Consider the following 22,926-nt stretch of genomic DNA (forward strand, 5'->3'; position numbering starts at 1 on the left):
GGATCCAGTAATACCTGGTCAGGCACCACTCCCCACAGAGCAGGATCCAGTGATACCTGGTCAGGCACCACTACCCCACAGAGCAGGATCCAGTAATACCTGGTCAGGCACCACTCCCCACAGAGCAGGATCCAGTGATACCTGGTCAGGCACCACTACCCCACAGAGCAGGATCCAGTAATACCTGGTCAGGCACCACTCCCCACAGAGCATGATCCAGTAATACCTGGTCAGGCACCACTCCCCACAGAGCATGATCCAGTAATACCTGGTCAGGCACCACTCCCCACAGAGCAGGATCCTGTAATACCTGGTCAGGAAATACTCCCCACAGAGCAGGATCCAGTAAGATAAAGAGGGACACATCTCTGAAAAAGAAGAGGTATATATACAAAAAGGCAGTTTACTGAGTCACAGTCTCACAAAACAATGAAGGAAAGCAATAGGCAGATGCTGGTACACCAACAAGAAAGAAACAGTTACACAGTTACATTAAGTGGCTCAAGAATTCCACACAAACCAAGTAAATGGAAAAAACTACAATTAATGACGGATAAGATGGATTACAGGTATTTCTAAAATTACCAAGGCTATGATAAGCCTAAGTGAATGGTATGGTAGAAAAATAAGCTAAGACTAATGATGAACTAATGAAAACAAGTTGTAGAATCCAAATAATAGGTAATAATATTAACAATAAAAGTACACAAAAACCTTATCTTTCCAAAGTCAGCAAACTGTATTAGAAATGTGTGGGTCCCAAAATCAAGGCAAGACCTAGAGATATTCAGTTCATAGGACAATACACTTCTTGATGAAGTAAAACTGAAAAATCTTCCCACAGAGCAGAGTGGCCCCAAGCCTGTACAAGTGTACTCATAGAACAGATAACCTCTGAAACAGTAATGTAAAAGGAACAGCCAAACACAACTGTGTTGACAAAAACAATAAGAAGTTTTGTAATGAAGTGATAAGGTCCATAATTGAGTAAAAGAATAAAATAATCACACTTCACAACAACTGAACAAGTTACAAATATCACTGTTGTATAATAAAGAGTAACTTAATACAGATATTAAGAAAAAAAACAAAACAGAATTAGGAGTTAGAAGAATACAAGTAATACCAAATGAGAAGGGACAGTTTGGTAAAACTGAGAGGAGAGAGTCACATGGTAATACCAAATGAGAAGGGACAGTTTGGTAAAACTGAGAGGAGAGAGTCACGTGGTAATACCAAATGAGAAGGGACAGTTTGGTAAAACTGAGAGGAGAGAGTCACCTGGTAATACCAAATGAGAAGGGACAGTTTGGTAAAACTGAGAGGAGAGAGTCACCTGGTAATACCAAATGAGAAGGGACAGTTTGGTAAAACTGAGAGGAGAGAGTCACCTGGTAATACCAAATGAGAAGGGACAGTTTGGTAAAACTGAGAGGAGAGAGTCACATGGTAATACCAAATGAGAAGGGACAGTTTGGTAAAACTGAGAGGAGAGAGTCACATGGTAATACCCAATGAGAAGAGAGAATTTGGTAAAACTGAGAGGAGATAGTCACATGGTAATACCCAATGAGAAGAGACAATTTGGTAAAACTGAGAGGAGAGAGTCACATGGTAATACCAAATGAGAAGGGACAGTTCTGGTAAAACTGAGAGGAGAGAGTCACATGGTAATACCCAATGAAAAGAGACAATTTGGTAAAACTGAGAGGAGGGAGTCACATGGTAATACCAAATGCAAATGAACAGTTTAGTAGAAGTGAAAAGAGGAAGTCACTCTTATTCAGAGAGGGTTATCACATGATGATTTATGTGAGAAACATTTTGGAATCTGCCAGTTTCATTTGAGGGGAGATAAAAGGCTTTTGGCATGCATATGAAAGTTTTCTGTATGTAAAGTGCAGCGCTGAACAAGAACAGCTATTTATGTACAGGCATGCCAATGACATTTACGAAAAAAAGATGAAAAGGTATATAGCCTGGCGCCAGAGGCGCCACAGCGGGGTGCAGCCGCGCCTGACTAGGGGGATCCGGGAAATTTTAAAAAAATGGAAGCTATTTGGTGTGATTTGGTGCAATCTGGGACATAATTTCTTTATGTTTCTTGACATTGCAATGTTGGAAAAGTACACAATATATATCATATAAAATAACAAAAGGAAATTAAAAGACTAAATCAAACTAATAAAAACTATAACTTTCATTTACAGTTTTTAGCAGATTGATTTATTCTTTTAATTTGCATTCATTTTTTAGAAGACATATCAAAATATCTAAAATTAACAAATAAAATAAAAAGTAAATAAATGAAATTTAAGATTGTTTATTTGCTATTTATTCAGTTTAATTTTTTTCTGAATCAAAATATATTAGTAATATGAGTTAATAAAGCCAAAATAACTCAGTAAATATTTCAAATACAAATCATTTCATTATTATCCTTTTTGTCATCAATAACATCATCATCATCAACTACTGGTATGCTGGCAATTAAATGTTTTACAGTCATTGCCAATAACTACATCTCTGCTGCATATATTCCATACAATTTTCAAATCACATAAAATTACTCTTTTGACTAATCATGACTACCTACAGTTCAAATTGTTCATCTATGCAATCTTGTCATTATACTACTGGTACCTTAATGTCAGTGAATTTTCCATTCTTTCACAAATTGACAATACAAACTAAAACAGCATATGAAGGAAAGCTATGACATTGCTTAAAAATTCAACTACTGATATGGTTCAATATTAAACTACTGATATCAGTGATATGCCTCAGAAATTAAATTTTGTACAGTCACTGACATCAACAACTACTGCTCTGCTGCATGTATTCCATTAAAATTTCAAATTACTTAAAATTACTCTACATGACTACCTACAGTAAAACTTGTTCATCTATACAATCTTGTCAGTAAATTACTGGTACCTCAATATCAGTATATTTTTCATTCTTTCACAATACAAACTGAAACAGCAAATCAAGGAAAGCTGTGACATTGCTTCAAAATAAAATTAATGATATGCTTTAAAATAAACCACTGGCACTGTATGCTGCAGATAATAATAAAATGTTTTTCAGTCACTGATATCAACTTCTGCTCTGCTGCATAATTTACAGTCAAATTTCAAATCATTTAATTTCCTTTAATCAATCTTGGCTACTTTCCTCTTTTTCGAGACAAAGGTTTCCAGTGCTCTCTTTCGAGCTTTTTTTCTCTCCTTCTCTGAATGGGCAGCTCTCTGTGTCTCTGCAGCTTTCTGGACTTTTTCTTTAGCCAAGGTGGCTGGGCCAGATTTCACAGAACCATAGGCCTCAAGCCTTTCTGCCCTTTTCTTCTGATTCTCCCTCAGCTTTGAGGTATACTTTGAAGCTGCTGATCTAATGTCCTTACACATTCTCTTGTCTACAGGATCAAAATGAACATGTTTCCTTTTAAACATTTCAATCGCTGTTGTTTCTTTGGAGCGTAGAGAATATTTTATCATCTGGTATGCACACGATACCAGACCACGAGACCTGCAACGAGACTGCCTCCAAGATGGTGGTCAGATTTTTTTTTTTCTGCAATAAACATTGAAAAAATACGATTTCTCCTCAAAAACCACCTACCCGGCCCCCAAATCGCTCATATTTTCTCCTCGAATTTACATGAATCTCGTGGGTGATCGTTGGCCCTTTGAAAACCGTGGAAATCCGCGTTTCAGCGGAAAAATGGCACGCATGTATGTAAGAGGATGTAATGTACTGTACTGGAATTGGTTGGTGCTTAAGTTTTAGGTAATTTAATAATTTCATATTTTAGTTTAATTAGCCAATTTCACAACCATTTTTGATAAGAAAGCCAAAATCCTGATAACATATTCAAAGACAGTTATCATAAATACTGTTAATGACATATTTAATGGCAGAATTGTCATAAATACTGTTGTTAACAAATTTAATGGCAGAATTGTCATAAATACTGTTGTTGACAAATTCAATGGCAGACTTATCATTAACATTACTCCAAGTGAGATTTCCGTTCCTTCTAGCAACTGTTGAAATTTGCATGTCAACTAAAACTATAATAACACTCCAAACAGTAAGCCTTTAAAACATTTTTATAGAAGTTCACTCTATGTGTCAAGTTTTTCAAATATTGTTACAGCAGTAAAAGTAGGATGATTATTATACTATTTAAATGGTTCTTATCAGAATATATCCATCTGTTTGAACTGCCCGAGTAGGTGTATAAAACAGAAACAATAAATATTAAGTACTTTATAGTCTCATCAAAAATTTTAATACAAAAAGTATAATCTTAGTAGAAGTCTAAGTAAATACTCACTTCTTACTTGATAGAAATACAATAAAGAAATATGAAATCCAAGTTAAACTTACTCGGGGTTCTTCTCCAGGGCTTCATGAGCTGACTTAATCCTCGTCTGAGGATCTCGTTCCCTCCAAGCTGTCTGCATGACTTGAAACACATGGAGAATTAGTTAATGAAGGAAGGTGTTTTAAGGTATTGTTTTATTCATGGCACGATACATAGAGAGAATAAGTTAATAAAGGAAAATGTTTTAAAGTACTGAATACGGATTTATTCATGACATAAAACACAGGGAGAATTAGTTAATGAAGGAGAGTTTTTAAAATATTGTTTAATTTATGAAGTGAAACACAGGGAGAATTAGTTAATGAAGGAAGATGTTTTAAAGTATTGTTTTAATATTACATGAAACACATGGACAACTCGTTAATGAAGGAAAGTGTTTTAAAGTGTTCAAGACTAGTTTATACATAACATGAAACACATGGAGAATTAGTTAATAAAGGAAGGTGCTTTAAAGTATTGTTTTATTGATGGCTTAACACACAAGATGAATTAGTTAAAGAAGGAAGCTGTTTTAAAGTATCGTTTTATTCATGACATGAAACACATGGGGAAGTAGTTAATGAAAATAAGTGTTTCAAAGTGTCCAGACTAGTTTATACATAACATAAAAAACATGGAGAATTAGGTAATGAAAGAAGGTGCTTTAAAGTATTGTTTTATTCATCACTTGAAACACATGATGAATTAGTTAATCAAGGAAGGTGTAATAAAGTATTGTTTTACTGATGACGTGAATTATGGAGAATTAGTTAATGAAGGAAGGTGTTTTAAACTATTGTTTTACTCATGATTTGAAACACATGAAGTAGTAGTTAATGAAGGAAATTGTTTTAAAGTGTTCAAGACTAGTTTATACATGACATAAAACACATGGAGAATTAGTTAATGAAGGAAGGTGTTTTAAACTATTGTTTTACTCGTGATTTGAAACACATGAAGAAGTAGTTAATGAAGAAAATTGTTTTAAAGTGTTCAAGACTAGTTTATACAACATAAAACACATGGAGAATTAGTTAATGAAGGAAGGTGTTTTAAGGTATTGTTTTATTCACAACATGAAACACAAGATGAATTAGTTAATGAAGAAAGGTGTTTTGAAGTGTGGTTTTATTCATGACACGAAAGATATTGAGAATTAGTTAATGAAGAATGGTGTTTGAAATTGTTGAAAACTGGTTTATTTATGACATCAAACACGTGAAGAATCATTTAATGAAGGAAGGTGTTATTAAAGTATTGTTTAATTCATGACTTGAAACACATGGAGAATTAGTTAATGAAGGAAGCTGTTTTATAGTGTTGAAGACTGGTTAATTCATGACATTTAACACATGGAGAATTAGTTAAAGAAATGTGTTCAAAGTGTTCAAGACTAGTTTATATATAACACGAAACACATGGAGAATTAGTTAATGAAGGTAGGTGTTTTAAAGTACTGGAAGAAAAGAGAACTGATATACTAAATATCAGTAACTCCAGCTGAAATCAGTCTGAGTTGCACAGGTATCAAGGAAACAATTTTAATCACCTGAAAACACTTATAAAACCAACTTCCAGAAATGAAGAGAAATAGTATCCTGAAACTTAACAAGTATTTGGTTCACTGATATTTCAGGTTACAGAAAAAGCCAATAAAAAACAGAAACAGGAAGATCTGATACAGAAATTAATGTTTTATACATGTACAGTAGTAATAAACTGGTGAACAAATAAAAAACAACAATATCCATTAATTGTAGAAAAATAACCAAGTAGATGGTATAATTTAAAGAAGCAGAATGTTTCAGTTTTATTAATTTCAGCATTTGAGAATTTGTTTTAATTCTTTTGTATTCTTGTACAAATAATTTTACTTTAACAGTTTTAAACATGTATTTATATAATGTGCAGAAACAAATAAAAGTATACTTTCTGATTCACTTGTATAGTAAGCTACCAAACTATAAATTTTATCTAAAGATGCAACATATATGCAATTCATTTCTCTAGCTTGGGAAAATAAATCAGAGATACATAACATTATCATGATATCTTAATGATTCCTGATATATAAATCAGTGATACATAACGTCATCATGATATCTTAATGATTCCTGATATATAAATCAGTGATACATAACGTCATCATGATATCTTAATGATTCCCGATATATAAATCAGTGATGCATAACGTCATCACGATATCTTAATGATTCCCGATATATAAATCAGTGATACATAACGTCATCACGATATCTTAATGATTCTGATATATAAATCAGAGATACATAACGTCATCACGATATCTTAATGATTCCTGATATATAAATCAGATACATAACATCATCATGATATCTTAATGATTCCTGATATATAAATCAGAGACACATAATGTCATCATGATATCTTAATGATTCCTGATATATAAATCAGAGATACATAACATCATAATGATATCTTAATGATTCCTCATATATAAATCAACATTCAACTGATAACTCTGCTCTTTTAACAACTGACAGAAAATGAAACAAATTGCTCCAAAAATCAGTATTCAATGTTATTTTAATTTTTAAAATCTGAGACTTTAAAATACAACCGGTGTGGAACTAAAACAAATCAACTTTGAGATTCATCATTTATTCTTTCTCAAGTATTTCAATTACAGTGGAGCATTAGCTAGTTTTTCTGTCACAGAAACAAAAATGTATGACACTATACAGTGTGGAAAAGTTGCTTTCTGTTGGAGTTGTAGGACATTACACACCAACATAATATTACTTACTGTGAAATGTGTGTGGCATTACAGAATAAGATAATACTGTTTATTATCAGAAATATAACACTTTCAAAAAAAATTTCTTTATGATCAGACACCTAAAACATTGTAGAGAAGTACAAGTTTTCTGTAAAAATACTTTAAATATTCTAAAACTTACTTTCATACTCTGGCTTTCCTGCATCATATTCACAAGTAAAGAATGTCTGATGATCCTGAGCCGACAGATTCATATCATAGTATGTCAAAGGTTCTTTTGATGAAGCTGTCTGAAATCTATTATATTCTGATCCTCGAAACAAGCTTAAAGGATTCCGCCACACTTTACATTCTGAAATATATATTAAATAAGAAATTAACACAGCAAAAAGGGTGAATAAAGCTGCAAGCAAAACAATCAAACCTTGACAGAGAATGAAATGTACGTCTATAATTGAATACGGTAACACAACAAAACATAATATACGACAGACTGACTGAATACAGTAACACACAAAACATAATATACGACAGACTGACTGAATACAGTAACACACAAAACATAATATACGACAGACTGACTGAATACAGTAACACAACAAAACGTAAGATATGACAGGTTGACTGAATACACTAACACAAGAAAACATACTATACGACAGGTTGACTGAATACACTAACACAACAAAACATAATATACGACAGACTGGCTGAGTACAGTAACACAACAAAACATAATATACGACAGACTGGCTGAGTACAGTAACACAACAAAACATAATATACGACAGACTGGCTGAGTACAGTAACACAACAAAACATAATATACGACAGACTGGCTGAGTACAGTAACACAACAAAACATAATATACGACAGACTGGCTGAGCACAGTAACACAACAAAACATTACATATGACAGATAGGTAGGTATTCACTGTTTATTTGCACAAAGCTACAAGGCTATCTGTGCCAGACAAGATGTGGTACAATACACGTATAGAGCAATTAAGGTAAAAGTAAAATATGTAAAATTAGGAACTGCCAGGAAGACTGAAGCAAGAAGTACCCCCTTGCTAACAGTCACCTGAAGTTGGCCATTCCAGTCTTGGGTTCAGTTCAAAATAAAAATAAAAACTAAAGTGAGTAAACTTAAGCCTTGCCAGGAAGACTGAAGCAAAAGATCGAATGTGCAGTCAGTCACCTGAAGTTGGCCTTTCCAGTCCTGGGTTCAAGTCAAAATAAAAATTGAAATGTGTAAAGGTAATCATGCTAAAACACTATATAGTCTGATTAAAAACCTTAAATTAAGTGTAAAAGACCAATGACTCTTAAAAATGTAAAAACATGAGTGAGATGGGCAGTATCACCTACAGCATGGGTCAAAGTCAAGAGCAAACCTGCCTTACAAATATCTTTAAAATGGTGTTGTCATTCTAGGTTGTAATGACGGCATGATAATAAAATGTGGATGATTGTGATCTGAGTGCCACATAGACCACACACTGGTGCAGCATAACTAGATAAAAGGAAGTGGTGGGTTGAACAATTGTGACCAATGTGTAGCCTTACCAAAACAGCCTCTTCTCTTCAATCCTTACAGAAGCAAAAGGGCCAAAGACCAAGAGAAGGTTTGATTTGAAAAAGCTTGTTATTGTGTTGCTCATTCCAGGTTGCCTGTCATCTGGTGTACAGTCTGGATTTGATAACTGGACCATAGTCCATGTATGGAATGGGTACTGAAATGATAGATCCAGAACAGACAGACTTTGCTGCTCTGTCGGCCAGCTCATTCCCACAAATACCAACATGACCTGGTATCCAAAAGATGGGCCAGTTTGTTTTCGATATTGATGAGAAGTGGGTGATGACTATCATGGAATGATTCCAGGGCCAGTAGACAGCTGAGTGAGTCTGTATATATTGTACAATTTGTATATTGCATTATTTCAATATGATTTAGGGCAAGAGAGATGGCATACAATTTGGCAGTGAAAACAGAAACTATAGGGGGAAGTCTGTGGTGCTACAATCGAACTGTCACAAACCACGGCAGAGCCCAGTGAGTCACCCAATGTGGAACCATCTATATGTATAGGAATTGATGGATCATATGAAAAATGCTCAGCAAAGAAAGAGCGATATTTCCAATCAGGTGTATCTGCTTTCCTCAGATGACTCAAAGACAGGTTACAATTGGGGACAGTAATTTGCCATGGCGGAATCGACTGATTTGAAGAAACTGCAATGTTATTCAAGGAGAGACTAAAATGATACATAATACATGACAGACTGACTGAATACAGTAACAGAACAAAACATAAGATATGACAGACTGGCTGAGTACAGTGATACAACAAAACATATGACAGACTGACCGAGTACAGTGATACAACAATACATATGACAGACTGACAGAGTACAGTGATACAACAATACATATGACAGACTGACCGAGTACAGTGATACAACAAAACATATGACAGACTGACCGAGTACAGTGATACAACAAAACATATGACAGACTGACCGAGTACAGTGATACAACAAAACATATGACAGACTGACCGAAGTACAGTGATACAACAAAACATATGACAGACTGACCGAGTACAGTGATACAACAAAACATATGACAGACTGACCGAGTACAGTGATACAACAAAACAATACTTGACAGGTTGACTGAACACAGTGATACAACAAAACAATACTTGACAGGTTGACTGAACACAGTAATACAACAAAACAAATAACAGGTTGACTGAATACAGTGATACAACAAAACAATACTTGACAGGTTGACTGAACACAGTAATACAACAAAACATATAACAGGTTGACCGAGTACAGTGATACAACAAAACATATGACAGACTGACCGAGTACAGTGATACAACAAAACATATGACAGACTGACCGAGTACAGTGATACAACAAAACAATACTTGACAGGTTGACTGAACACAGTGATACAACAAAACAATACTTGACAGGTTGACTGAACACAGTAATACAAAACATATAACAGGTTGACTGAATACAGTGATACAACAAAACATATAACAGGTTGACTGAATACAGTGATACAACAAAACAATACTTGACAGGTTGACTGAACACAGTAATACAACAAAACATATAACAGGTTGACTGAATACAGTGATACAACAAAACAATACTTGACAGGTTGACTGAACACAGTAATACAACAAAACATATAACAGGTTGACTGAATACAGTGATACAACAAAACATATAACAGGTTGACTGAATACAGTGATACAACAAAACAATACTTGACAGGTTGACTGAACACAGTAATACAACAAAACATATAACAGGTTGACTGAATACAGTGATACAACAAAACAATACTTGACAGGTTGACTGAACACAGTAATACAACAAAACATAACAGGTTGACTGAATACAGTGATACAACAAAACAATACTTGACAGGTTGACTGAACACAGTAATACAACAAAACAATACTTGACAGGTTGACTGAACACAGTAATACAACAAAACATACAACAGGTTGACTGAATACACAATGTATGTAGGCACTTTTTTTACACACTAATACGATGTGTACAATCTTGTTTTCACACATAATGTGTATAAGCACTGTTTACACACTAATACGATGTGTACAATCTTGTTTTCACACATAATGTGCATAAGCACTGTTTACACACTAATACAATGTGTACAATCTTGTTTTTTTACACGCGTGTATAAGCACTGTTTACAAACTAATACAATGTGTACAATCTTGTTTTCGCACACAATGTGTATAAGCACTGTTTACATACTAATACGATGTGCACAATCTTGTTTTCACACACAATGTGTATAAGCACTGTTTACATACTAATACGATGTGTACAATCTTGTTTTCACACACAATGTGTATAAGCACTGTTTACATACTAATACGATGTGTAAATCTTGTTTTCACACACAATGTGTATAAGCACTGTTTACACACTAATACAATGTGTACAATCTTGTTTTTGCACACAATGTGTATAAGCACTGTTTATAAACTAATACAATGTGTACAATCTTGTTTTCGCACACAATGTGTATAAGCACTGTTTACACACTAATACAATGTGTACAATCTTGTTTACACACACAATGTGTACAATCTTGTTTTCACACACAATGTGTATAAGCACTGTTTACACACTAATACAATATAGTTTCTCACATTACCTGGTGTAGCCTGCTGGTTTCCATTTCCACTTCCACCTCCTCCACCATTTGAATTCCCATTTTCTCCATTTGGCTCACCGCCACCAAGCCATGGTGAAATGTGGTTCAGAGAAACCTGCTCAATAAAGGACGTCCCATATTTCCGAAAATACCACCATTCAAATATCTGAAACCCAGAATAAAACATGTTATCAGAAAACTTGCATTTCTAAAGATATACAAGGGTGGACAAAAAAAAGTGGCACACCTTGAAAATGTTGTTAATTTATCTATCAATACTTCCAGTTTATTCTTCCAAAACTTTCATAAGCTTATTTGGATATTAATGTTTGGATCTTATATTTTAAGCTGGTTTTTGTCTCATTTCTTCAGATCAAGTGGAGTTACATGTAGTGTTACAGACCGTAGGAGTTTATTTAGTATTACTCAGATCTTAGAAAACTGCTAATCGGTCAATGACACAAGCAGAAAAATATTGTATAAAGAATATTTAATAAACATCAATTGATAAATGTTAGTTCTTTGGTTAAGTTTATAGAACTATCCTACATTTTCTTTATCATTATTATTCTTTTAACTAAATATTAGATAGAACTAATTCAATATTTGAAATGAATAGTCTGGTGGCGTCATCTCAAGGCTGATGATGACAACTAAGACTAATAATGGAAGAATAAATTTTGATTTTTAAGTCTATAATGTTTTTTGAATAATTTTATTTTATAATTATTGTTTCATAATGTTGATTACAAAGTCACCTATTCACAATTAATGTATCTACTAGTTTCAGAACTGTTGATTTATATATACATACAGGGGGTGGACAAAAAACACCCCCTTGAAAATTTTGTTAATTTGTTACATCTTTTATTAGATGATATAAAATTAAGTAAAATTATACGTTTTTCGAACACACTTGACAAGATTTGTTCAAACATGATCTCAAACAATAATTTTAACACTGGTTTTAGTAAATACTTGAACTTTTCATGATATTAGTTACATTTTATCATAAAAGGTGTTGTTCACCTGTTGTATTTTCTTAGATCTTCTTATATCAGTTGGCCTACAAAATGATCAAACAAGTTTTTCTGAAATAATCGAACACAAGATGAAACCAGAAATAACACAAACCAGTTTCACAAGTTTATATTTAGTCAACACTCCCTTGGATATTAGTATTGATTTACATCAACATGACATGATATCAATGAGTTTATGCAGATATTCCTGAGTGATTGACTGTACTCCTTATTTCACTACTGTAAAGAGTTCATCATCTGTGTTTGGTTTGTAACTTTTTGTTCATCGGTTTTCCTAAACCTATAAATTTAGAACAAAATTGATACCAGGTGATTGACCTGGCCATTTCATGACATCAATTCTCTCACTTGTAGGATGTCTTTAATAGCTTCACAATTGCAGAGAAACATTTTATGAGAAAATACAACTAAAATCATGGAAAGTTTAGGTATTTAAGGAAATAAATATTTAAAGCTACAATTTGAGAGTGCACTCTAAAAGCACAGTTTTACTTGTTTTTCTAAAGTTTTAAAGTTAGGATTTAAGAGTGCACCATAAAACCACAGTTTTACTTGTTTTTCTATTATCCAATAAAAAATATATCAAATTAACAACATTTTCAAGGGGGACACTTTTTCATCCACTTCCTGTATATAAAAACATGTAAATAAATAAGTTACATAAAACTCATTATTGTCTGAGCTCCCATATAACAGAATTAAATAGCAGGAGTGGTATCAGTAACAGTTTTTAACAACACAAGAACGTGAAATAAAAAAAACTATTTTTAATATTCCCAACAAATGACTAATTTGTGTTATCATTAGAAGTAATTATTTTTAATACTCCCAACCAATGAATGATTTATGTTATCAATAACCTTCATTTTTAATACTTCCAACAAATGAGTGATGTGTTATCATAACAAGTTATCATTTTTAATACTCCCAAACAAATGACTGGTTTGTGTGTTATCAATACAAGTTATCATTTTTAATACTCCCAAACAAATGACCAGTTTGTGTGTTATCAATACAAGTTATTTTTAATACTCCCAAACAAATGACTGGTTTGTGTGTTATCAATACAAGTTATCATTTTTAATACTCCCAAACAAATGACCAGTTTGTGTGTTATCAATACAAGTTATTTTTAATACTCCCAAACAAATGACCAGTTTGTGTGTTATCAATACAAGTTATTTTTAATACTCCCAAACAAATGACTGATTTGTGTGTTATCAATACAAGTTATTTTTAATACTCCCAAACAAATGACTGATTTGTGTGTTATCAATACAAGTTATCATTTTTAATACTCTCAAACAAATGACTGATTTGTGTGTTATCAATACAAGTTATCATTTTTAATACTCCCAAACAAATGACCAGTTTGTGTGTTATCAATACAAGTTATCATTTTTAATACTCCCAAACAAATGACCAGTTTGTGTGTTATCAATACAAGTTATCATTTTTAATACTCCCAAACAAATGACTGGCTTGTGTGTTATCAATACAAGTTATTTTTAATACTCCCAAACAAATGACTGGCTTGTGTGTTATCAATACAAGTTATCATTTTTAATACTCCCAAACAAATGACTGGCTTGTGTGTTATCAGTAGAAGTTATTATTTTAATACTCCCAAACAAATGACTGGCTTGTGTGTTATCAATACAAGTTATCATTTTTAATACTCCCAAACAAATGACTGGCTTGTGTGTTATCAATACAAGTTATTATTTTAACACTCCCAAACAAATGACTGGCTTGTGTGTTATCAATACAAGTTATCATTTTTAATACTCCCAAACAAATGACTGGCTTGTGTGTTATCAGTACAAGTTATTTATATGCAAAAACGGCTCATTTGCGTTGAGAAAATATTTTTTACATAGAAGGTCGAAACGTTGTTCGCTCTTCTATGTAAAAAATATTTTCTCAACCCAAACGCGCCGTTTTTGCATATACATTTCTCAACAAGTGGGTTTCTCGACATCACTGAGTACAAGTTATTATTTTAACACTCCCAACAAATGACTGGTTTATCTGTAATCAATATAAGTTATCATTTTTCATACTCCCAACAGATGACTGATTTCTGTGTTATCAGTTTTAGTTGTATAGAGATTGCTATCTTTATGAAATATATAACTGGTTAATCACATTACCATCACTTCCTTTTTTATCTGTATTTAACAAATCATGGTTGATTTCAGTTCATATCTACATTTTACACATAGGTTGTAGAAGTAAATTACCCACAATTCAGTGTTACAAAAGAATATCCTGAGAAGAACAAACATATTAAACTATTACACATTTTCCAAGATACTACTTGTCTAAAAACAACTTTTGAACACAATGATAGCATATATAACTAATAACTATCACATTTTAAGAATCTTGTTTTCCTTATAAAAATAATTCCTTAAACTTAGTTTATTATACAACATGATTATACTCTAAATCTACTGGAAAAATGATATTTTAACATGTTAAAGCTACATCTCCTTGCAGTAACTTAGCACATTTGTTCATTAATGCTCTATCTTAGCACTGAAAGCATTTTGCGAATGTTGTACAGAGAAAGAACTTACCAGAATAAGGCCTGATATCAATGACGATGTTCCAGTCAGAGCCACATAAAACTTCGGTGTAAGTGTATTCAGAAACATGGAAGCTGAAGGTATATAAAACATGAAAGTGAGATAACAAACAAGTCTACAATTTAAATTAATTAAGTTTACAAAGACTTTTCTTATTTTGATTAGGAAGTAATATGTTAGAATAATTTTATTTTCTTGGATTAAACAAATAATTAAATATACAACTAAAAATCTTCTGCCACCATACATTTAAATCTGTTGATAATTCATCAGAGAATCAAGCTAATGTAGTGCCACATGCAGGTTATGTTAAGAAAGTATCAAGCACACATGTTTACATTCTTCCTGTGAAACAAATATTTTCACACAAGTTAAAGAATAAACGACTTACTGTTAATATGGTAATTTTCATCTTTACTTAACTCAAACAATGTTACCTCAAGCCGAGATTAAAAGTTGTGAAAGTATGATATAAATATGATTTATATATATATATACACACACACTCCTACTGTTTACATACCAGCAAATGGTCAACTCAGCTATAAATACATGATTTATATATATATCTTCCAACTGTTTACATATCAGAAATTGGTCAAATGACCTATAAATAAATGTTTTATATATATATGGATGTATATGCCAACTGTTTATATACCAGCAAATGGTCAATTGAGCTATAAATAAATGATTTTTATATATACCCTTCCAGAAAAGAAATGCAAAAGGCAAAATATGAGACAAATTGTTAACAAGTTTATTCTGGGTAGTTCTGTATGACACGTGTGAAACTTTGCACATTCACTGCTGAACATCCAAAGTCTGCAAAGGTGAAGTCCACGCCACTAGGTGAAGTTTAACGCCACTCAACATCAATAATGAGTATGCCCCCTGTGAGCATCAATAACTGCTTGGCATCTCCTGCCCATGGAAGCGATGAGATGATGAATCACATCCTGTGGAATGGCTGTCCACTCAGCCTGCAAAGCTGCTGCAAGCTGAGGTAGAGTCTGCGGTTGAGGTTGTCACCATCGCAGACATCGGTCCAACTCGTCCCAAAGATGTTCGATGGGGTTTACATCTGGTGATCTGGAGTGCCAAAGAAGAACGTTGATGTTGTGGTGTCTCAAAAGACAGTGGTGAGTCGAAGCTGTGTGAGGACGGCGTTGTCATGTTGAAAACGCCGTTGACGCTCACCATGATGGCTGCACATGGGGCCTAAAATCTCGCCGACGGTTGCGTGCGGTCTGATCAGAAATCCCACGCAGCCCTGGTATGGTTGAGGCAGTAGACGCCGCAGTGGTGGTCCTATCCCGAAGGTGACGGATGCTGCGATCTTGTGCGGGCGTGGTCACACGAGGTCTGCCAGATCGCGGGATGGTCACGAAGTTGATCCATGTTGTTGATGACGATTCCATAGCCTTGTGATGGTGCTTGGGTGGACATTCGCAGCTCTGGCAACATCTGATCGAGCTTCGCCTGCTTCCAAGCGACCAATGGCGTTGTTGCATTGTGCTTCAGTCACTCTTGGCGTAACTGTATTGCGTGTCGGTGGCTTAACACTGAGCTATGGAAACCAAGAACCCATCACTTTCATAGGGATTTTGCACATGTTGCACTTGCAGAACATGCAGATCTCTCAAACAAATTTATTGGACACGCATGTGTTTTGGCAAAAAATCCGATGTTTTCCTCCGTTTGCAAAGTGCACAACTTTTATTGTCATTTTGATCTGACAATCAGTGCCTTAACACGTGTAACATCACATACTCTGAGCTTGTAACATTATTACATATATTTCTTTTTAAAATAACAAAAATATCCCTTTTGCGTTTCTTGTTTTGAAGAGTATATATACTCCAATTATTTATATACCAGCAACTGGTCAACTCAGCTATAAATACATGTGATTTATATATATACTCCAACTGTTCATACACCACCAAATAGTCAACTGAGCAATAAATAAATGATACATACATATTAGGGTGCATCAAAAAACAAAAAGTTGTGACACTCAGTTGCTCGCTTATAATTTGATTCCATTCAATGACAAAAATATGCTAGCGTAAAAATCAATCCAATACATTATTATTTAGGGTTTGCGCAATGTGCACAAAAAACGTGCTTCCAGAACCAAACAAAAAGTTGGCATTAGTGAAAGGCTAGCTTCGACTTTAGACAGAACCCAGATCAGTGACCGAAAAGCCGCGCAAATTTTGCTTCCTTTTGCAGCTCATATTGGACATAATATCAAGGATCTTGCCATTAGCCCAAGTCCCATAAGGAGGAAACGAATTACTAACCGTACTCTTCTAGCAGCTGAATTGAAGGAAAGTTTTTCTCCAAACGTTCCTTTGACATTACATTGGGATGGTAAGCTGATGCCTGACTTGGTTGGCAGAGAGAAGATCGAACGTTTGGCAATTTTAGTTTCAGGTGAAGGTGTAGAGAAGATTCTTTCAGTGCCCAAGATTGATAGTGGGGATGCAAATTCAGTAGCTTCTGAGATTGGATCAGTTTTAGTAGAATGGAATGTAAAAGACAGAATTAAATCGCTTTGCTTTGACACCACCGCGACCAATACATGATCCAAATCTGGCGTCTGTCTGAGGATTGAAATGTTACTTGAACGTGAGCTCTTGCACCTTGCCTGTAGACATCACATTTTGGAGATTCTTCTAAGCTGTATTTTCTACTCGTGATAGAGACATCAAAAGGTCCAGATAGTACTTTGTTTTTAAACTTTAGAGATCGTTGGCCTAAAATTAATAAAACTAAGTACATCACAGCAGTAGAAGAAATGCCACTCCGAATACAGCCTTGGAAGGATGATATTATTCAATTTTGTCAGAATCTCCTTCGATCTCATCAACCACGGACGATTATAAAGAGTTCTTGGAATTAGCTGTCATTTTCTTGGATCTCTTCTACACGGACGTTCTTCAGTTTCTTTCCGTACTTCTGGTGCTGTACATCATGCACGATGGATGGCTCAAGCAATATATTCTCTAATATTTTGGATGTTCCAAGAGGAGTTTAGTAGACTGCAACCACGGGCCTGCTTCATCTCGTGTTTCATTTGACGCACATTTCTGCAGCAAACTTGGCGATTTGTGTGTCTTTATAACTAAACATTACTTGCTCTCATGCTTTACAGCTAAGGATGCTTCCGTGACAGATCAAAGGGACCTTACACTACTCAAGGAACTTGCATTGCATGAAAATCATATGATTAAGGAAGTTGGTACAAAGGCAATGAATCGGCACTTATGGTATTTATCTGAGGTTGCAGTTCGGCTTGCGCTCTTTGATGACAGTGTAACGAATAGCGACAAACTCAAGATGGTCTCAAATATGAATACCGTGAAAGGATCTCCTAGGCCAACTCCACGTTTAACAGTTGATGCTGCAAGCAATGCTGTTTCCAGAAAACTTCCAGATTTTTTTACCTCGGCAACAAAGAAAATTTTCTACCATCTGGATATTAGTAGTGCATTTTTATCATTACCACCGAAAGAGTGGAGCGCCTCCGAAGAGTACAAACAAGGAAAGGACAGAGTAAAGAAACTTTTTTGAACAAGTGACGCAGCTGAAAGAGAAGTAGCTTTAATTCAACAGTTTACAGCAAAGGGCCGCACCAAGAACGAAGATCAATTTCAGTACATAATTCAGGTGGCAGAAGAACACTGGTGAACATAATGCGAAGGGGGCAGGCAAGATAAAACTTCAATGAAATAAATTTTTCTTTCAAGTTTTTATGTTTTTGCTAATTGTATAATCAATAAATATTAAATAATTTCTTTAAATAATTTAATTACCATTAACAATGTAAGGTAGGGTAAATTTAAGGAAAATAGTGAACTTTGCTGAGGGATCTTGTGACCCTAAATACTTGGATTAAAATGAAACTTCGTCTATTTTCTTTTCTCATGCAGTGGCACAACTGAGCAAAAAAAATGGGACATTTTAATTTTTATCCTTTATCCGCTGATGCACCCTATTACATATATATACACACATACACACCAATTATTCATTCACCACCAAATAGTCAACTGAGCAATAAATAAATGATACGTACATATATATATACACATATACACCAACTATTCATACACCACCAAATAGTCAACTGAGCAATAAATAAATGATACATGCATAAACAAACACACACACACACACACACACACATACATACATACTCCAACTGCTTATATACCAGCAATTGGTCAACTGAGCTATAAATAAAGATATATATATATATATATATATATATATATATATACACACACACACACAATGCAACTGTTTATATACTAGCAGATGGACAACTCAGCTACAAATATATATATACACTCCAACTCTATATAAAAGCAATTGGTGAACTGAGTTATACATAAATATGATTTTTATATATATACTGAATATCAGCGAGAACATGGTGTGAACTAACGTGAAGAAAACCCAGGGCCAGTAGAGAACTAAGCGAGTCAGTATAAATAGTGCAGTTTGAGTACTACTTAGCTTCTATGTGATGCAGGGCAAGAGAAATGGCATGCAGATCAGCAGTAAACACAGAAGCTGTAGAGAGGATTCTGCACTCAACCACCAAACCACAACAAACCATGGCAGAGCCCACACTGTCATCTGTATAAATAGGAGTGGAAGAATGGTTCGAAAGATGTTCAGCAAATAATAGACAGTGTTTCCAATTAGGAGTGTCTGCTTTTCTCAGATGACTTAGAGATAGGTCACATTTGTGGACTGTAAGAAGCCATAGTGGGAATGGACTGACCAGTGGATACAGCAATGTTATCCAAGGACAGACCCAATTCATTCAACTGCCTGGATACAAAGGTCAAAAGGAGCAATGGCAGATCATCTATTCTGAAGAAGTATGGCCCATTGAGGAAGGAACACACAATCCCAGGTAGGATGCTTTGGTAAAGAATGAAGTTTTAAAACATATACTAAAGACAGTTACAAATGGTGGAGGTGCAAAGAAGGTCCATGAAGCTCTGCATATAAGCTCTGAACTGTGGAAGTGTGAAAAGCCCCAGTGCAGAGCCTGGATGATGAATGGGGTCCAGCGTCTTTAAGGCCAAAGTTCTGGCAAAGCCATAAACCAGTGATCCATAATCAAGTTTTGAATGAATAAGAGCACAATATATCTTTAGTATAGAATGTCAATCCACTCCCCAAGTGGTGGAAGAGAGGACATGGAGGATGTTCAGTGCTCTTGTACATTTCACCCATAGCTGCTAGATGTGTGGTATAAAGATCAGCTTAAGGTCAAAGATAAGCCCTAAGAACTTTGTCTCAGGGACCATAGGAAGCACAACCTTGCTGATACGGAGTTCAGGATCAGGGTGAATACCCCATCAGTGACAAAAATGCATGCAAACAGTTTTAGAGAGAGACAAGTTAAAGCAGTTTACTGTGGTCCACTTCAGGAAATGATTGAGGGCAGTCTGTTGCCGCCACTCAATATCTCATATTTGACGATTGACAGATGTGAAAGTCATTGACATAGAGCCCATTTGCAACAGTAAGAGGGAGTTGTTCTGTGATGGCATTAATCTTTATACTGAAAAGTGTTACACTCAAAACACAGCCCTGAGGGACTTCAAGTTCCTGAAGAAAAGAACAGGAAAGTGTCAAGCCTGCACAAACTTGGAATCTCCTGTCAATTAAAAAAATTTTAAAAAAAACAGGCAAATGGCCATGCAACCCATATATATGGAGGTCTTGCAAAATTCCATACCTCTATGTTGTATCATAAGCCTTCTCAATATCAAAGAATATTGATACAAGATGTTGTCATTTTAGAGAGGCTTCTCTGATGAACGTTTAAAGTCAAATCAGGTGGTCTATGGTGGAGCGCTGTCTTCGGAACCCACACTGTGTGGATGAGAGGAGGCTGTTTTGTTCGAGGAACCAAATGAGACGAGCATTAACCATCCTCTCTAAGGTCTTACAGAGACAGCTTGTCAAAGCAACTGGAAGGTAATTTGAAGAAATTTTGGGATCCTTCCCAGGCTTAGAGAAAGGTAGGACAATAGTCTGGCACCAGCATTCAGGAAAAACATTCTCCTGCCAGATCCAGTTAAAACAAGCAGAAGAATAGTAAGAGAAACATAAGATAGATGACAGCATTTCATAGTGTACATCATCAGGTCTAACTGATATATTGCCAGACTAAAGAAGGGCTAGTTTGAGTTCCACCAGTGTAAAGGGGCAGTTATAGTCATAGAGACAATCAGCTCCACAGGATATAGGAGTTTGCTCTACCTGAGTCTTGATGGCTAAGAAGGTGGAGGAAGAAGCAGAAGTGCTAGATAATGTGGCAAATGCTTTCACCTAGAGTATCAGCAATGCTCAAGGTACCAGCTACTTCCTGGCCATCAGAGAGCAAGATCAAGAAAAGGATGAAATTATACTGCCCACTGACCTTCCAAATCTTGTCCTATATGACTTTGGAACTGGTGGTAGAAGATATGCCAGGTGTGAACTTAATCCAAGGTTTCTTATGGCTTTGACGTCTCACCCACTGAGCATGTGCTGTAAAGCGATGTGGAGCAAGAGTGTGAGATACCTATGAAAAGTATCCCAGGCCCGTTTTTAACCTTCTATGCCACATAGCAGGCAAGATTCCACCACGGACAAGGATATCGTGGAAAACGTGTTGAGGTTTTAGGAATACAGTCAGCAGCTGTTTGTATAATACAGTTAATTACTGCTGCCACACAGTCATCTACTGATGGCTTACAGACAATGGCAGGATCAAGTTCTGGGAGAGCAGTAAAAGAGGGCCAGTTTGCTTGATCCAGCTTCCACCAGAGCATGTGGGTCAGGTGGCATTGACTACAGCCAATTTCTCTTAAACAAAGATGGCTATGGCCTCCAAGGGTGTGTCGAGTGGCAAAGACAGAGTGGGCACATGCTGATCAACCAACAGTGCCACCCCTCCATGCACTCTTCCATCACACAGCCTGTCATTTCTGTGCAAAAAAATCTGCGAAGGTGACTGTACTGGCAGGTTTCAGAAATGTTTCCTCTAAGAAGAGACCTACAGGATGATAGGAAGCAATCAGTCTTTTGATGTCATCCAGACTAGAAAGTAACCTTGACAGTTCTATTGTATAAAGGTGACTATTTTTATTTATGTATAAATGAACTGGGTGGAGAACCCTTCTGTTTACGACCACACCTTTTTTCTTTGTTGCCTTTATTAAAGGGAGGTCTATCGACCTCCATGGATCCTGCCCTGGGTTGATTGGTCAGGTCTTTGCTGTTGGAAGAGGATTCCAGCAAATGAGGATGTAACCAAATGATTGTTTTGCATAGTGGGGTTGGAGAAGATGTATCTAAAGAAATACCTGTACCCAAAACCAAAGGAAGGGGATCTTAGGATTTGTTGGAATGTATGAAAAGGACAGAGATAGTTACAGAAGTTGATTCATCAACCTTTTTAACCATGGAGTTCAAAAGACTATTTTTTTTTTTTAAACGATTGTTTTTGAGGCACAGAGAGATCCATCTGCACTCCCACTGTAGTAGTGGAATGAAGTGCAGCAGCATATGTCTGAGATGAAGTGGTGGACTGCAATTTTCGAGCCTCAGAGTAAGTAATGTTATGAATCATTTTCAAATGCTGCACCTCTTTTTCTTCCAACCATTTAGGGCAAGAACAAAAGTAGGAAAGGTGAGAGCTGTTGCAATTGACACAATAAGGGTCCGTTTCACACCAATAGGCAATGAGCACACGTCAACGAACCATGACATGAGATCTATGAGTAACCGAACCGCTGACACTGGAAACATCATGGAGGGTTTGGAATGTATGGCCATACTCTGCAATTAAGATAACCTGCCTTGATGGTGGCAGGTAAAAATGGTGACATAAATGTGAGAATGAGGACATTGGTCGGCATCA

The 22,926-nt window shown here is 35.3% G+C and overlaps 1 protein-coding gene across 1 annotated transcript in view; it reads right to left on the reverse strand.

Moving 5' to 3' along the window:
- Positions 1-22,926, reverse strand: part of LOC143241641 (suppressor of tumorigenicity 7 protein homolog) — a 171,114-nt gene that overhangs the window by 144,388 nt on the left and 3,800 nt on the right. The window contains 4 exon segments of the mRNA XM_076484822.1: positions 4,393-4,471; positions 7,309-7,479; positions 11,351-11,516; positions 14,976-15,058. Coding sequence (XP_076340937.1) covers positions 4,393-4,471; positions 7,309-7,479; positions 11,351-11,516; positions 14,976-15,058 — 499 coding nt within the window.

This window comes from Tachypleus tridentatus, unplaced genomic scaffold, assembly GCF_004210375.1.
Source record: "Tachypleus tridentatus isolate NWPU-2018 unplaced genomic scaffold, ASM421037v1 Hic_cluster_1, whole genome shotgun sequence".
Taxonomy (NCBI): Eukaryota; Metazoa; Arthropoda; class Merostomata; order Xiphosura; family Limulidae; genus Tachypleus; species Tachypleus tridentatus.